We start from the raw sequence: 18,344 nt of genomic DNA on the forward strand, positions 1-18,344 counted from the left end.
TCCTTTGCAACTCACTCATGGTGTGTTTGCCAAGTGGAGGAGTAATAGATAGCAAGTTTGAAGTCTGTGCTGTTCTGCAGGATCACTAGCCCATCCTGTTCAGTCCTTAGCAAACTAAAGCCTACAAAATACAATTACTATAATAATATAGTTAATATAATCAATATAATTAAAACCTACTCTCTATTACCAGTCTTGCACAGAAGTGTATGTTTTGCAGTTATCCCAGAGCTTTCTGAGGACTATTGCTCTCAGATTTCCTTTGGTAAGAAGAAATAGAAATACATCTGATGTTCTTGGTTTGTTTTCAGTTGAACCTGTGATAATGAAATAAATCACTTTCCTGTAGGAACTTGAAAATTATAGAAAAATATCCACCATTGTTAAAAGCAAAATCACAACATTTGGTTTAGTTTCAAATTAGTTCCAGTGGCTATGTCTGCTAGTTATAGTACATTCACATCTGAAACTGCTATTATACCCCTGGTTTTATTGGTAACAACTCTGCCTTCCATAGTTTTCTCTTTGTTCTGCACTGGTATGAATCTCTAGAACAGTGAAACTTATAAGTATCTCTTAATGAATGTTCACCTAGGTCTGCTGATATAAAAGATTATTACTTTTTTATAAAAGAATTTTCAGCGAAGTAAACTTTAATTTAATTCTTGAAAAAAGTTTTGCCACTGGAGACTTGCTAATGTGTTGTATTCTCATGGAAAATTGAATCCAAAGTGTACTGGTGATGCATTTTATGAATTTTGTGGTAGATTCATTTAAATATAGGGTTTCTATTGGTCTGAGATGAAAACAGTTTTACTGAAAACTGTTTATTTCATAAAGTATCTATCTGACTCCAAACACTGTGCTTTGGAGAAAGAGGTTGTTTTTATTTGTTTATAGATCAACAAAATTTGAGAATGCAATTTAGTGAATCATACCAGATTTTATTGCTACAGCTGGGGATAAGAGCTTTCTCTTGTGTGGAGCAGAACACACATTTTTTTATAGGATGAAGCTGGGTTTCTGAACAGCACTAAAACACAACCAGAAGTTGCAGAGTTCCAAGCTTAGTGGTAATTTGTTGAAAATTTACCTCAATTTTCAGGAATACTTGTAAAGATAACAAGAAATGTATCTTAATTCAAAAAATTTCATTCGGCAGCTGTTTTGTTAGAGATTTACCGCTGATTTTATCCAGGCAAACTAAATACAGTTCTGGCTGGAGAAACTGCTCTGACTTCCATGATTAATTTCCCAACTCCTCCCACAATATATGAAGAGGGTTGGTTCATCACCCATATCAACTTGCAGCAGGATACCATCATTGTCACAGAATAATACACATGAATTTGTAAATTCTTTTAGCTAGCCCAAACTCGTACTAGGTGATCAGCTTTTGCCTCAGTCTGATATAAAGTGAGACACAACTGATGACTTACATAATGTGGGTATTAACTCCTTGACAGATGAGCAACAGACCATGCTATTTTTCTTTAGATTATCAACAAGGTTAGTGGAAAGATTGCTTCCTCCTCAGTTGTGTAGAGAGAGCCACATCCTGTCTCAGTATCACTCTTCTTTTTGTATGACTTTATATTGGTTACAGATGAAATGACCCCAATATAAGTGCCATGGCAAAGATGTGATGCTGCTTTACTACATAGTTTTTGGGTCAGGAGACCTGATTCATATTTGTTTTTCTTAATATCATTTTGGATAGCTCTGAAGGAAAGTAATTAGTTTGTGTGACCCATTGATTCCCTGAGGCCGTTTATTATTTCTGTGTGTCCTAAATAGGGCGTAAGTTTCTTTGGAATGAAGACATGAAGGGTGGCCTATAAAGGATGGGGAAATAGCAGAGTCTTTAATAGAGCTGATGTGTTTTCTTATTGCTTTTCTTTGTGTGTTGTCATGGAGAATAGTCAGAGAGAGCGAGGCAGTGGTAGAATTAAAAAAAAAAAAAAAAAAGATAAAAAGGAAAAAAAGAATACTCAGTAATTAAACAGGAGTCTGGGATTATTCATGCCTGCTAAAGCCTCCCACAAGTGTTGTTCAGGTCATGTCAAATAGGCACCAGATAAGCCCAGGACTGTGATACATGGCTCTGTGCTCTGGTACATGCTGCAGAGATGCCTGCTTCAGAAAGTTGTAGCTCTTGTAAATACTGGTGACAGGGTCTCTTCTATCATTGTCTGCAGGCGGTCTAGCTTTACTCACCTTTAACTTGCCTGTGAGAAGAGCCATCAGATTTTTGAAGAGTGATGTGAAATGGGGTTTTGTTTTCCTGAGAAGCTGTCTGGCGAGGCGGAGGGGCTCCATTAGGGATGTTCATAGCGTAGCTCTGCAGTGGATCAGGTAGCTACCGGCTTGCATAGCAACGTTGTGGCCAGCATATTAAATCATACGTCACTTTAACCAGCATTTGTCATCCAGAGGCTTCAAACCCTTCCTAAAAATAGAAAAAAGTGAGTGCTTTTGCTCTCACACTAGAGAAGGAAAGGTTAAGGCAAAGAGAAGTCAAGTACTTTGTCCACAATCACACAACCAACCATCCTGTCTTGGGAGAATTTACTCCAAAATCCATACCTTCCATTTTCAATTACCTCCTTTTTTGTTCTGTGGTCTTCTCTTTTAGTTTCATTTTCTATGTGTTAATTAAGGATTAAATATGTAGACTGCAAATGCGTAAATAAATTCAATTGTGTTAGTTATGGAGTGACTACAATTTCCATGTATTTTGTGGGATTTTTGTAAGAAGATATTTCTTAAGAAATATTATGAAACTATTTCATAGGGAAAAAAATACATGTTCTGCATTAAATAAAAAAAAGGTAAAGGTGCAGATAATTTTTTTTTTTCTTTTTCAGGATTTCTTAGAATGAGCTAAATGACTATCAGTCATCTGGCATGTATTTTAATCTCCTCATGTGTGTAAATCCTCCTTGTGGAGCCTAATGAAGCATTAAAATGCTGGAGTTTTAACTTCTATTTTTTAACTTCAAACCCCAGAATACGACTCAGGCAAGCACACTGAAGTAGACGCTGCCTGTGGATGTAAAACAGGAAGCAGAAGTAGATAGACACATGTGTAATAGGTTTGTGTTTGCTCTCTTGCTCAACTAGCTATACATCAATTTTAATTAACACGTTTTTTGCTTCAGCTGCTAACGTCCCTTCAGCAGTGAGTGGGTTATGTGTTTCCATCCTGCATATACCACCAGCATCACCACCACGTCCTTCTTTTGCTTCCCCCTCCCCTTTCTACACAAATGTTGCAACACAATCTGAAATTTCCTCTTTTCTTTCCTTCCTGCATTTCTTACAGGTTCCTTTGCGTCAGAAGGCAAAAAAGAAAAGTCAAGGTAATGAGAGATTGTTTTTTCTCTTCTCTCCTGGATTCCTCTTTTGTTATTTTCTTAGTATGTCTTATTCTTGGGAGGGTGAGGATTTTGTACTGCTACTCATCTGGTGAAAAGCTGCTTTTTAACTCCACTGATTCTTACACCGATTCTGAGAAAAATGACAACGGGCTGTTCCTTTGGACTAAATCCTTGTGGTATGTTAATTGAATCAAAGCTGGAAATCAGTGAGGCAGAATCAGCTGCCTGCACAGACATACACACTAGTGGTTTTCATGTACTTGGCATAGTAGTTTTCTCTAGCTGACTTAAATGTATTCTTTTCAGTGCAGCTGTGTGAGGGGAAAATATATGCATGCTTCTCTTAAAAGGATCAAAGGCTGTATTTTTAATTTACAAAACCTCATGTATAGTTATCTTAGCATTAATTAGTATCTGCATTATCTATAGCTTACTGTTTTATTTCTGAACATCAGCAAGCCTTTAAAATGAATGTGTGTTGCTGTCATAGCCATTATAAAACTCAATGACTTCTAAGTATATTTTAAGATATGTTTGGATGACTTGCTGAGATTCCTAAGAAAGGATGATATCCTTAATTGGCAGTAACATCTTTCCTGGTAATGCAGTTTTAAGCAAGCACAACACTGTATTTTTAATGGCACAGGGTTCTTTATAATGAGCCGACGGAGGATATCGTGCAAAGAGCTGGGGCAAGCCGATTGCCAGGGATGGCTCTACAAAAAGAAGGAAAAAGGAGCTTTCATTGGCAACAAATGGAAAAAGTTCTGGTGTGTGCTAAAGGAGTCATCACTGTATTGGTACAGCAGTCAGCTGGTGAGTACAGCGTCCAGCCAGCCCCGGGTGCCAGACAAACAGCATCTGCTGGGACTGAGACAAGGGAAGCTGGGGTCACAATTTAGGTACACCCTGAGTACAAATAACTGGGCTTATTTCTCAACCCTGACACTTCTTGGGATCTGGGAAGACTTGTGAAATGTTAACTTGCTGTTTGTTTTGCACTGTAAAGAGTTGTTCTTTAAAGGCACTGGTGGCATTTGAATTTGAGAAATGTTTTCCTGGGTATAGGCAATTTGCAAACACTTGTTGTCAAGACTCAAAACAGGAATGCTTCTTCACTTCTTCTTCTGCTTCTTAATTTAATTTTCAAAAATGTCTCTCCTGTTTCTCTTTCCATCCTCTTTCATACTGAGATTATTCTGTTTGTGTGTGCTTGGTTTATTTTTCCTTTTTTCTTTCTTTTACTTTTTGTCCCTCTTTTTTTTTTTTTTTTCATGTGGTAAAGGGCAGCTGGCTTTACTCTGTGCTTGTTTGATTGGGCAGAGATTTTTATTTGGTTTGACTGCCCATCCTACGAAGATTCAGATATAGTTATTCCCTTCACTTTGCTGTCTGGCACTGCTACCTCTAAAAAGCTCTTATCACATTCAAACGATGGAGTGACAGAGCTAAGAACTAGAGTGTGAAGAGAATTAGAGTATGCCAGCAAAAACACAGGTTGAAACTCAGCAGCCAAATTGTGGATGGACATGAGGTTCCCTAAACGCAAAGTATCTGCTCTGGAAATCAGCATGTCACAGGAACAGCAAAGGATGAAAGATTAAAAAAACCCTTATTAATTCTTAGAGAATTAAAAAAAAAAAAAAAATCAAAGTCAATCTGGATGATTTCCATCTACTTATTTCCACTGCAGTAATCCCCATCAAAAATTTTGCTAACTATTTCAGGAAAAAAAAAAATAGTTTAAGCCATTAAAAAAAATCCACATACCCTAAACAAAGCTTTACTCACGTAGTCTATTTCATATGCTCCCTTCAGTTGTGGGTATAGTGTTAGTGGTTTTTCATGGGGTTTTTGTTTGCTTCTGTGTGTGTGAGAGATATTTGTTTACTTTTTAAAAATACAAATAAAAACTTTGACTGGTACTTCAAGATGATATTAACTATTTCTTTTTGGGGTAAAGGAAAGCAACTCTGCTGGTCTTGGGCTGTTGCTTTTTATGACAGTAGCAGTCTGATATAGATTTCTTTCAAGACTATGTCAAATACATGCATAGAAAGAAAGGAAATTGTAAAATTGGGGGAAAACAGTTTTAAAAAGGCACTTTTATCCTAATACTAACAGTATCTCTGCTTGAAAGACATGGTGAGGCAGTAATACTAATAAGCAGTTTTAATACCTTGCAAAAGCTTATTAATATTGGCTTTTATAAATCTGTATTTGCAGTTGTATTTCTGGCCAAGCAGTTTTAAGAAAGGTGAGCTGGCTGGCTGACATGTCTTTTTAGATACAGAAAATATCAGAAAGGAGTAATCCTGAGGAGTAATCAAGATGGGAGGAAATAAAAAAGGCAAGACTGGGAAAAGTTTGCCTCTTGGAAGAGAAGAGTGATGGGGGAGAAGTGCAAATTCCTCCACTTCCTTCAGTTGTTCTGGCCTGGTCAAACTCCACTCCTAAGATCCAGAGAAACCGTGATCATGCTGGTTCCAGTGCTCCTAGACATCCTTTTAGTCCTAGACTCATCGTTTTAGTCCATGCCTACCTCCTGACTGTCACTGACTGCCCCCAAATGAACAAGGCTGAAAAATAAGTGTCAGCCTCATTCCAATTTATTTCATTTCCTCTGAAGAGCTCACATGGCTTCAAAATACTCCTGTCTTGTGTCTGAGTGCTCACCTATCACAGTTGTGCTTTAAGCATGCTAGCTGGTAGTACCTCTTTGCTTTCAACTTCTGCCAACTCTCACACTCTTTTTTTATGTTAAAAACTCAAGGTTTCTTTTGGCAGCTTAAAGTGCAGCCTCCATGTAACTACAGATTCAGTCAGTGTTTGCAGAATGTCAGTAACTGCGGGGTTTGGAAAAGGAGAGGAGGTGTTCTTTGCTAAAGCCTGCTTTCATAAATTCTTGAGACCAGAGGCATGCTCAGAGTTGTATGTGAGATCAATTAGACCCAGATATTCTCAGTCCTAGGTTGATGAAGAAGAAATTGCAGTGACACATTCACTTGCTGCCAAGTCTCTGGCCTGGCATTAGGACTGCCTGCACTTCCACTGTCTTTAGTAAAGTTAATCCTTGGTCCCAGGGGGTGCACAAAATGACAGTCTAAAGTTGTGTTGAAACAGGAGTCCAGCTTCTCATGTGCCTGAGGCTTCCTGTGACCAGCCCTTTTACAGAGGCTGATGCCAAATGTGGTGATGAGAGAGTGGGGCTGATGTCAAAGGGACTGAGGCACGCTGGCTGCCTGTAGCTCTGCTTGACCAGTTTGGTTCTGGTGAGAAATGAGCATGGCTGGTTTGTGGCTGTGTGAAAACCAGACACTGGCAACTGTAGCATAGCAACAGGGTGCTGGACCTTTTTTCTAATGGAGATGGAGAAAATAGAGAGTGGGTGGAATTTGTATGGGAACATGCATTATTCTGGATTTGGTTAGATAACCTCATCTGAATATCATCTTCTTGGTCAAGTTTGTCTTCATGTGCCTCTGAAGCTCAGGATGTTTCTGTCACTCTGGTTTAATTTTTCTTCAAGCCACTCTGGTTCTGAGTCTCTCATGAGAGGCAGATTTGGGTACATGATATAGGACACCTGTTGTGACATTTGCAGCTGGTATTTCCTTCAATTAAACATAAAATATTTTGCGAATGCCACAGCTCAAAAGAATAAAAATAATAAACAGGTCATCAATAGCAGATCAGACAGCCCAAGAGTCAAGCTTCTCCTTCATTGAAATAAAGCTAGAGAACACAGGCAAATCTGAATAAATTTTCAATGAGTTAGCTGAGGTCAAGGCCCAGTGGTCTCAGCAGGCTTGGGTAGGCTGCCCTGGAACCTCTTCCCACACACCCTTCTTATTTCTATAAAACACGAGGCAAATAAACTTCTCTTTGCAGCATGGAAGCATTCCCATTCTGGGGATGGGAAGCTGTTTGGACTAGGAGGAAGCACAGAGGGGTAGGTTTTGCTAAAAAAAAACCAAAAAACCAGGAAATGTCAGAATTTTTCCTGAAAACACAGGACATGTCACAAAATATATTTTTCTGACTTTCTGGGTGCATTCAAGAACACTAGACTCTTTGGATAACTGCTCTTCGCTAATATTCATTTCTTTTTTTTCCAGTACTGCTCTCTGCAGGCAGCTGCCTTGAAGACAAGTGTTTAAATAGTACAGTTTGTGATCCTGCCTGACCCTTTAGCTGTTTCAATTCTCATACTGAAACCCCAGAGGGAATTAGTACTCCTACATAGCAAGAGAGGTGGTGGGGGAGGATTGTCACATGTAATACCGGGGCTCCTGGCTCTTTGTGCTTGTTTCGACTGTGTTTGGTAGTGTTGGCTGGAATGGGACAAAGGACTAAATGCCTCTGGCTGGTGGGTCTTTAGGGTAGCTTGACTGGTTTTCCAAATAGAGTTGAAATAGCTTTTTACAGAATGTGTTAATGGTGGTTGTCATGGGGATTCAGCTGAAAAGAAATATAAATATAAAATAAAAGAGTTGCAGGCTGTGATCTACTGTCACTATTTATCTTTGTAGGTTTTTTTGGTTTTTTTTTTCCTCATTCACTGCATTTAAATTGGTCCTCGCTCCAACAGCTTTGCTGGAAGCTGTATAATTACAGTCTTTTAGAAGAAAAATCTTTTACCTTTGAGTTGTAATAGCTGCTTATGTGGATGAGAAAAAGTCATTGATGTCAGCTGGTTGAGCTGAGAGACTTGGGGACCTATGGCCCAATATCTTACACAAATTATTCACAGTTCTATAGGATGTCTCATTGGTGTACTTGGCAGAGAGAATAAAAAAACTAAAATTCTAACCTGCTTCTCCAACATCTATAGTGTCTTCTGGGGGCAGTGCTGAAACACTGATGAAGTCATGAGGACTACCCTGATTTGCAGATTGGAGCTGTTCCACAATAACAAGATATTTCATTTTCTAACACTATTTTTTAAAATCCTGCTGCAGCATTACACTACCTTTAAATGACTTAATAAATCTCCTAAAGCCACAACATTTAGATAATATATTGAGGCAAGCTCAAAAGGACATTAGCCTCTTTCATTGGATTCATGCATTGTGTTTCTTAAATAAGTTCTTTTTCTTTTAAGTGCAAAGCTTTTTCTGTGAAAAAATGGCTGCTTTCTTTTTTTTTGCCACAAGAATTTGCAGAGATTGTTGTTATTAATGAAATTATTTTTCTACAACTTGGAATAGCAAAAGCACAGATTAATGTTAGGCTAACCTCCATAAAACCCACAAGAGATAACAGCTTATTCTTTTAAACATCCTGATTAAGTAGAAAACAGGTCAAGGTTCTCTTTTATCTGAGTTTTTTAGGCCTATTTTACAGCTTTGCATCAAAATCTGAAGGAATCTGGAATGTAATGTGTGAGTTAAATAATAGCATGCTAAAGTCATGTTAGAGATAACATTTTGGAGGAAAGCAAGCACTTAGAGTGTCTATATGCTTTAAATGTTTTAAAATGTCATTTTTATCCCAAGAATGACTGAAAAGATTACTTCCACATGTTCTGTTCCTAGGATTTATTTGGAATTCTATTTCCTGACTGAAATAACAGCCTTTGGATTTTAAGTCACTTCTTTTCCTTTTTTCCTTGTTTTCTTTGTTTTGTTGTTTTTTTTTCTCCTGATAATTCCGAAGATACATACCCACCAAACCTCTCTTTTTCTGTTACATAGATGGCACATTCTGGATGTGTACAAATAGTGTATTTCACTCACACATAAAATGAAACCTTAATTTTTCTTTAAGTGAACAAATATGAAATCACAGACAGAACCAGTATAAAATCTGAATGCAGAGAGAGAGAGAGAATGTGTATGTGAGAACATAATCTTTTAGCAACTGGAACAGGCCAAATACTGCATAAGAAGTCGGGGGTTTCTCTGTTGTACAACTGCTAAAATTAAAGTGCTGAAAAAAAGGCTGCAGATCTATATTCATTACTAATTTAGAGAGCATTCCCCTAATCATGATAGAGGGATCTATTTAAATTAATGATGGGTTAAGTCAGTGGTTCAAGCCCAAGTTCCATTTCTTCATGGCTGGGAGTGTTCCAGGTGAGTGTCTCCACGCTGGCTTTTGGGGTGCTGGTGATTCACTAGTCCAATACAAAATCCAAATGCTCAAATACTTTTATATATTGACAGGAGAGACAGTGACTTATCTAATGGCATTTCATGGACTTAATCCCCTCAGGAGTGCTTTTGCAGCACTCTAAACTGTTTATAGCGTGCAGTCTAAACCAGTGGTTACTGCACTGATAAATGTAACTGGCTGAGCTGTAACTGGATTTGAAACATGGAAGAAAGGCCAAATCTGTCCCAGACTTGAGTCACTCTCTCACCCACCTGATGGCTTACCCAGATCAGGCCACAGATTTATTGCTGCATACCCACGGTATGGGTTTATTCCTTCACCCAGGGTCTCGTGCGTGACTTTTTCTTAAACTGGGAGTATTGATTCATACTGCAGAGAAGCAACTGGCATTGTATGCATTTCTCATCCAGCAATGTGTGCAATAGTGATTGTTGTACCTCATGGACAGCTTTTTCGAGCTTTTTTGATCTCTGGTATTCTCAGACTGGTCTTGGGAACTAAACAGGAATTTCGGTGTTCCAGATCCAGTAAGTGATCATCTTTTTGGAACAGAAATGCTGGATAATAAAATCTCTACATTTTAGTACAGTGCAGCCCAAGAATAGTGCTCCTTCATTACTCACCAGTATTTATTTGCTCATCCCTATATACTTAATATACTATGGATCTGGTATGGTAATATTAGGTTTAGTTAGTTTTTATTTAATCTCAATGATTTTAGTCTCATGAAATTCCAACCTGTGGAATGGAAACAAAAGTTCCCTGATTAGTCACTAAACAAGTTTTATAGACAGGAATAAAATCAGAGAGTGTTAAAAGCCCACAGTAGCAAATAAGCACCTTTTCATACAAATACTACTAAACAAAAGATTTTCAGCCCAAATGTAAAAAAATAATTTTTTCTCCTGTACTGAAAGAAAATAAGAAAAACCCCTTCCACTGATGTGTGTGAGTGTGTGTGTGTGTGTGTGTGTGTGTGTGTGTCTGGGAGCAGCAAAACCATTCACTGGTGATGATGTAAAATATAAACTTCTCACATGAATGTTTAATACATGTAAATTACATGAATGATGGTTAGGACATAATTTATTGTATACCAAAGAACAGATATGCAGATGTGAGGGGAAGCCACCCTCTGAAATATCCTTTCTGTATCCATATTTCAGTTCTTGGAGATTCATACTTCCAAGCATTAAAGCTTGTCTTGATGAACATCTTTTTATAGTCTTGTCATATTCATGCATAATGAGACTTGAGATACTGTCAGTCATCTTCATTTATCCTCTGCCTTTGTAATTGTTGTGTATATTTTACCTGCTTTAACTCAGTGTACATTTTCAGAATTTTAATGTGTCTACGAGCAATGGCTGGGAGCAGCAAAAATGTAATTCAGGAATGAGCACTCTGTGGTTTGGAAAGTACTTTTTTTCCTGACATTATGTCCTACAGACTTTTGTCTACATTTTATGTTGCTTGTGTTACGAGGACTCCTAATCTTATTGCAGATGACCAGGTGTATGTAGATAGATGTAGTAAGGAAGATGTTTCTGCTTCAGATGTTTCAATTTCAGGCAGCACAAACAGGGATTTGAGGCTTGTCACTTCTGTTTTTCTGGAGCAATGCTCTGACTCAGAGTCCTGCTGACTGAGAACAGAGACGTCAACGCTCAGTAAACCTCCTTGCAGGCAGGAAGGGCTGACTGGATATAAACAGGGTACTGTAAATGTAAATGTCTGCCTGGATTTTGCTACTTCTTGTACTATGCCTGCAAATTCCTGGAGGGAGTTACAGCTGTGTGACCAAAGCCCTCTGAGGCAGGTTTGCAATTTAACCACAGAACTCAGCTGCGTGGAATGACCCCCTTGCACCTTGTGGGTTGGGAGCACTGCCTCTGCTTTGCTTCTGTACAGGTGGCCCTGCAAAATGGTCCATGCTGCAATTATACAGGGAACACCCTCCTCCATTTCTACTTAGAATCATCTTGGGACACTTTTGAATTGTATTTTTCAGCTATACATAGGTCATTTTATGTGCTGCTGTTACATGTCTGTGTGAGATACACACACGCTGTATCATACACAAACCCTCCTTTTGTGACGGTAGGTACCATCCAGATCTGAGCAGATGATATAACCCTTGTTCATCCTTCTTAGTCAACAAAACCTATGCTTACACTCTGCCACTTGCACCAACAGGAGTGGTGGCTTTCCAGCATCCCAGATATGTGCAAATATAGCTGGGTGTAGAAATATTTCATCAGGCGTTAATGTGTCCCCATGGTGATGAGCATATATTTTCACAGTATAAAAAGCTGTCAAAAACAAGCACTTGCATGTTAAATATTATTCAGCATTGGAGTCTACTAGCTTACCAGTTGGCTAATGTGGTGATATTCAATTTTTTTTCTTTTATGGAAGGCTGAAAAAGCAGAAGGATTTATAAGACTTCCAGACTTCAGTGTGGATCGAGCAATTGAATGCAAAAAAAAGCAGTAAGTTTGTCTCTTGTTCACAGTTTTGCATGATTTTTACAACATTGCAGGGAATGAATCTCAGCAGTCTTTGACAGTGAAGCTGTGGGGAGTTCTTTTGTGTTGTATAAATAATGAGATATTAATTGAGCTACTGAAAGAAAACCATATTGCAAAAATATTTTTGAAAAATCTCTGCCAGATGTGCTTTGCTAAAGCCACAAATAAAAAAAACCAAACATATGTGTGCCAAATGCTTTCTTTTTCTTCTCCTTTTTTTCATTTGCTGATTGTGAGTAGACTGTGGTTCTCAGATGCCCCCTCTTAGCTGAGGAGGTCAGCAGTGGTGCAAGTAATGCTGCATCTTTCCAAGCCTGGACTATTCTTTAGGCTGCTGTGGTGCAACTGAGCTTGGGCTGTACTTGAAGCCTTTGGTTGTGCAGGGAATAAATACTTTCTTTAGCAGGGTGCACATTAAAAAATATTATCTCCAGACTCCATATGCAGCACTGACTTCCAGCTGCTTCTGAGCACCCTTCAAAGGTTTGAAGGGGTTGCTGTTGTTCGAAGTTATAAAGTGCAGCATGATTTTAATTGTGCCCGTTGAGAGAAAGCCTTCGTTTTACTGATGGAGAAGTCAGAAAACTCAGTCACTCTTCACCTACTGTGTGATGCTTGTGATTTTACTGTGTCCCATGTCCCTTCCCTCAGTCAACAGTTTTCCATGCTTTGGGGTCTTAGCCTGATTGACCATAGCACATGGAAGCTGTTCCATGTCTTGGGTCATTACTGGTGCTTTCTTCCAACATTTTTCAAGTTTGCTTTACATCTCAGAGCTGGAGGAAGCAAAAATGCACATAGTATTTGAGGAATGGGAATGCAACTGAATTATGTAATGAAATAATGGAAGACTGTTTTAGTCTTTATTCCTTTCTTTTTTAGATCCTGTAGTTTATACTCTCTGAATAATGTGTGGCCTAGGAAATGAGCTAAAAATATACTAGAGTTTTAAAGAAAGAGCTGTACCGATGGTCAAGCTAATCAGGATTAACACAGTGGAGTGAATAAATATTTTAAATAATTCATTCAGCTATTATATTTTCTTTTTTATGGAAACTAGTTTTCTTCACATCTCTTCTTTTTTTCTATTCCTGAAGTGCTATTAAGATCAGCCACCCACAGATCAAGACATTTTATTTTGCGGCAGAAAATGTTCTGGAAATGAACACGTAAGTAGAAGCGACTGGTCATGTTTCATCCTGTCTCATGCATGAGAACACCCTTTGAAAGTGCATTCTTTCACTGTCAAGCAGCCATTGACAAAGTTATTTGGGGAATTACTGAGTCTAATTTTTCTAAATGGAAGAAAACGATTGCTCTTTGTTCACTAATTATAATTGAAATCAGAATTGCATAATTAGCCCAGTTTTGATACTAATCTTCCCAGCAGTTATTGGTATAAATCTCTTTCTGTTAGAGTGGTGCTAAGATTTGATAGCAAGTACAGCACCTGGGAAGAAGTGAGGGGAGAAAGGAAAGAGAGAAAAGTCCCATAAATGATCTAGGACTACAATATAACAGTTTCTGATTTCAGAGTATCATAACAGCTAACAAGGAGGGTTAGATGGATAGAAAGGTCTGTTTCTCTAATGTAAATTAGCATTAACTTCAGCACCAAACTATGCTGTAGTTGAATGATCCTCATGACAGGTCAGAAATTTTCTTTCCACAAATGTCCAGAAGATTAACAACCAAATCGTTCTCAATGGTAGAAGTAAAAATGGATATGAATGCTGCCATTTTAGAAACCACTGAGCTATCAGAAAGATATTACTTTCTATTGATCCAATTTTGGCTGATTTGGATATATCTCATACCTTTGTCCTTTTTACTTCAGATTGCAGTCTGTTCTCTATGCTATTGCATTATAAATTATTGCATTAAATGGCCAAATACCAGATACAAAGCAGTGAAATTTAAATGGGAGGAGAGTTCCTGCAACAGTCAGGTCATGATTTTAATCATGACTCTACTGGTGATCTTTGTGTGATTTTTCATAGGGCAATGACTACTTATTCCCTCTATAAACCTCATACATATTTACCACAATAGAAGAAGAGAGAGATTGAGAGAATGTGTGTGACCTTCTGAAAGATCTATAGATACAGAAATGTACAATATTACAGTAGTGTATGTACACAGATATGTATTAATAAGTCTGTACTCTACAGATGCATACAAGTAAATATAGATGAAAAAGAATCTGTTGCCCTTTGCAAGCTGGAGTCTCATGAAGCATTCTGGTGGGGAGATAACCATCCATTTCGGTGTTCCTGCATTTCCCACCAGAGCTCCTGAATGGAGTGACAAGTTCCTGAGGCAGATAGGATGAGGATGACTGAGAATGTGGGACATCTGGACAGGAATATTTGAGTAGAGAGGGTAACCCTGGTTAAGAGAGAAGAGATGGAAGGACATATGGAGAAGGAAAATTAGAGCTAATGGAGGATATTAGTAAATTCTAGCAGCCAATTTGGAGCCCAGATGAAGATTCTCATGTGGAAAATATTTAGTCTCCTGCGAGTGAGTAACTGAAATCTATGCAGGTGTCTTAGCTCTTATGCCCCAGAACGACTTTGTTACAATGACACTTCTTGAGTAAATTTCATTTTGGCCTAAAGCTAGGTAGCCTGGTGTTAGAGCAGCCTGCACTATGCTGTATTAACTCCCCATGGTTGCAACTGATGATGTTTTCCTTGGCAAAGTATAAAATACATGCATTTAATATCTAAAGTACATGCAATCTTACGCATATGTCAAAACAGACTAAAAGACATCTGTTCTCTTGGCTCCAGTCCTGCAAATACACGTGTGAATGGTTCCACTGAACTCACTGGAGCATTTGTGTGTGTTGAGTTCCTGGTGTGCATAAATGCTTGATGGAGCATGACCTTTTGTAACTCTTCATGCATATATCGATATATGCATATACCTGTACATATATCTCTATTAAATCAGCTGTGGATTTATTAATGCAGTCATTTGTTTCACTGATTTGTTATGTATTTGCTATTGTCATGCACACATGAAAAGTAAAGGCATGCTGACTAGCTGCATGCATTTAGCCAGTTGTACTTAGTTATTAGTGACCTGTCTGACCTCGTGATTAATGAAGTCCTAGAATTTTTTAACAAATCTTTTCCTTGTTAAGGTGGATTTTTATTTAAAAAAAAAAAATCATTCTGTTAGGATTAGCTGTCAGAAAAGAGCCAATGGACCACTCTTACATAAATGGCACTTTGTTTCTCTGAGTTGTTTGTGGCTCTATTGCTCATACTGCAGTCTAAAAGTGCAGTTACTTTGATGCTGATCTTACTAGCAAATTCCCTATTGCTTTACTAGAACCAAAATCAAACAAAATTTTTTTTTTCCAGTAACAAATTCCTGCCCTTCATACTTCCTCTATATACACTTTGAGTTTTAATCTTAAAAGCTTGAGCTTTTTCAGTTGTTAGCTACTTAAAATGTGGATAGATCTGAATGACCTACAGGCAAACCTAATATACAATAGTACAACTAGGGAATGCTTCTAGCACTGGAAAAATGCAGCCACCTAGGAAGATAAGTGAAAAACACTCTGGTTAATAGCTTAATAGTTATTAAGCTATTATTAAACTTAATTATTAAGTTATTATTAAACTCTGGTTAATAGCTTATTGTTATACAGGAAGTGAGACTTACTAAAACCAAAAGTACATAGCAAGTTGAAAAATGTGATATGTTATGATCAAAAAGTTTGGTTTAAAGTGGCACAGACTGTTGCCATAGTTTTGGCCAGGACACCTGACATCATCTTCTATGGCTCCCATGCCTTTTTCTTCATCTCAGGTGAAAGATGACACCTCAACAGCTGGACTAATTCACTGACCTTTCTTTAACTTACACAAATGTGACTCCCAGGTCATCAGTGGTACATTTTTTACAGTTTTAGGGAAAGATACCCCAGGCAACTAATCCTGCTCACTAGAGGGAATATTAATAAAGAGGTAACTGGTGCTTTTCTAGAAGATGATCTAAGAAATAGAAACTTTGACATTTAGTCTTCAGGCTAGTGAAAACAGATGTGGTGATGTAGGACACAACTGAAAGGAGCAAAACCCAGAGTGAAGAGTATGTGAGTGTCCCTGACTCCGTGTTCCCTCTGTTTCAAACACAGGTGGCTAAGTAAGCTGGGAATGGCTGTAGACCCTCAGGCACCAAACAGGAAGAATGAGGAAGGTATGCTTCTAACTGGTTTCAGTGTGTAAATGCATTGTGTTCTCCACAGTTTTTGCTTGGCCAAATTTTTGTCATCTATTTTCTTTCTTTTGAACTGTCATCTTGGGTCTGTGTACTGTCTGAGCTCAGAGTAACCACATTGTCACAGTACAGAGTAATCACAGGAAAAGAAAAAATGGTGAGAAACTGTATGAGTGAGAGACACGAGGTGATCTTGTGAGAGGTGTGTATCTACTTTCTGGCAGTTTGCTGGCTTGCTAAGCCTACCAAGTGTGAAGAAGACAAGCTGTGCTGCTCTGGGTTTTGAGCTGGTGAGTTATATTACAGGAGTTGTGCTGCAGCATGGCAGCTTGCAGGCCTGGGAACACCTTGTGCTCTGCAGACCCATCCCAGCAGTGTCCTTCAGTTCTGGAGGTTTCAACAACCTCCAGGTTGGGGGATGAGGGGTGGTACTGCTATTCTGGAGCCTACAATTTGTTTCAGAGCCAAACCTGAGTTCATTATGGAATGAGAAACTTTAAAAGTTCTAAAAAACTAATTTATTGGCTTAATTTGCACACTGACCTAATAGAATATTGGTGGGAGGATAACAGCAGTCAAATCACAGATCTGGGAAGAGGAGCTGGTTTAGAATGAGAGGTACTCTGGGTAATATTATGTCATCAAACCAAGAATGGACTCTGAGGAATATGTGTCATCACCTGAGTTTTAAGTCTCTGTTTTTTGAGTATTGGTACCCAGTGCTCCTTTTAGAACTGCTGAGCTTGTGAAGGAGCTGTCATTATGAAGAAGAAACTGGTATTTACAGTAGTATGACCACTTTGGGGATGCAGCATGTTTTGTCTAAGCAATGAGGTGTTCCTCTCTGTATCCCTTCTGCTTTATCACAAAATTCAAGATTGTCGTTAATGTCCAGGCTTGGGACATGTAATTACATTATTGATTAATTTAATCTGGCTGCATTTATGCTCTACCATTAAAAGCAGTTTTGGGCTGGTAAACACAGATACTAGTGATTCCTGGAGAATTCAGCAAGTCTCTTCAGTTTCTTTGTTTTCAGTTCACATTTGTTTCTTGTCAATAAACTTGTTAATTCACACACCATCTAATTCCTCCTGCCTGTATCCTGTTTGAAGCCAACTTTATCAAAACTCTTCAGGATTATCTTTAGGATAAAGGGCTATATTGAATATTAGGTTGTGTAGCAAAAACTGCAAATACTTGTACTCAGGGAGGAAGTGTGAAAATATGTTGTTCATCTTTTCATGAAGGGAAGAGTTCAATGGAAAATGGAAACAGCAAAAATTTAATATATTAAACGAATTTTTTTAAACGTCAAAAAATGTGATACTGGTTGTATTGGTTGAATTGAGAATTATGAAGCAATAAAAAATGAGTCATTTCATCAATCTTAATCTAAAAAAAATAATCCAAAAGATATAAAATAATCCACTCAATAACTTCTCAACAGGTTATCAATAATTTTGCAATAGCACAACCTAGCCAATACTTCTTCAGCTTTTAAGGATAGTCACCCATTTCCCCCTCAGGTAAAGGCCTTCTGATTCTGGTGACAAACACCTCATTGTCTTTTCAAGTGTGTTTTGTCACAGGTGATCCAGCAGCTCCCTTCAGGGTGGGTGCAGCACCCACTGGTGCCTGGGTGGACATGTCCTTACAGAAACATTGCCGTGTTTCATAAAAACACTGTCTCTACCCGTAGTCACTTCTATTCCTGCTGACCAGTTCTTCCTCTCTGTATCACACACCATAATTCTTCAGAGTTCTGGCTCTTTCTGTAACATTTCTTGTGTGTTCAGGTACTTTCTGTGCATTTTAACACCACACCCCCCTACCACTTGCCTGTTTAGAGTATCAGAAACAGCTGTTGATTCTTTTTCAGTTTTTTGTGTTTTGTGTGTTCAGTTTTCTGTGTTTGAAAGGGGAGCTGTAGAAAGCATAAGCTTTTTACTGAGTTACTCAAAAAGGCATTAATAGAGTGCTAGAATTTGATATAGGCCTTGCTGCCGCCAACTTCAGTTCTTTATGCTTAGATGTGCCAGCATATATCTCCAGTAAACAGAATAGAATCTATGCT

General features: G+C 38.3%; 1 protein-coding gene across 4 annotated transcripts in view; it reads left to right on the forward strand.

The window, feature by feature from the left end:
* Positions 1-18,344, forward strand: part of IPCEF1 (interaction protein for cytohesin exchange factors 1) — an 82,895-nt gene that overhangs the window by 41,659 nt on the left and 22,892 nt on the right. For 2 of the 4 annotated variants that reach the window (XM_015621410.3, XM_015621409.3), the window contains exons 3-7: positions 3,326-3,362; positions 4,027-4,196; positions 11,916-11,989; positions 13,126-13,197; positions 16,185-16,246. In XM_015621410.3, coding sequence (XP_015476896.1) covers positions 3,326-3,362; positions 4,027-4,196; positions 11,916-11,989; positions 13,126-13,197; positions 16,185-16,246 — 415 coding nt within the window. The other 2 variants (XM_015621412.3, XM_015621411.1) reach the window with 2 other exon arrangements.

Source organism: Parus major, chromosome 3 (genome assembly GCF_001522545.3).
Source record: "Parus major isolate Abel chromosome 3, Parus_major1.1, whole genome shotgun sequence".
Lineage (NCBI taxonomy): Eukaryota > Metazoa > Chordata > Aves > Passeriformes > Paridae > Parus > Parus major.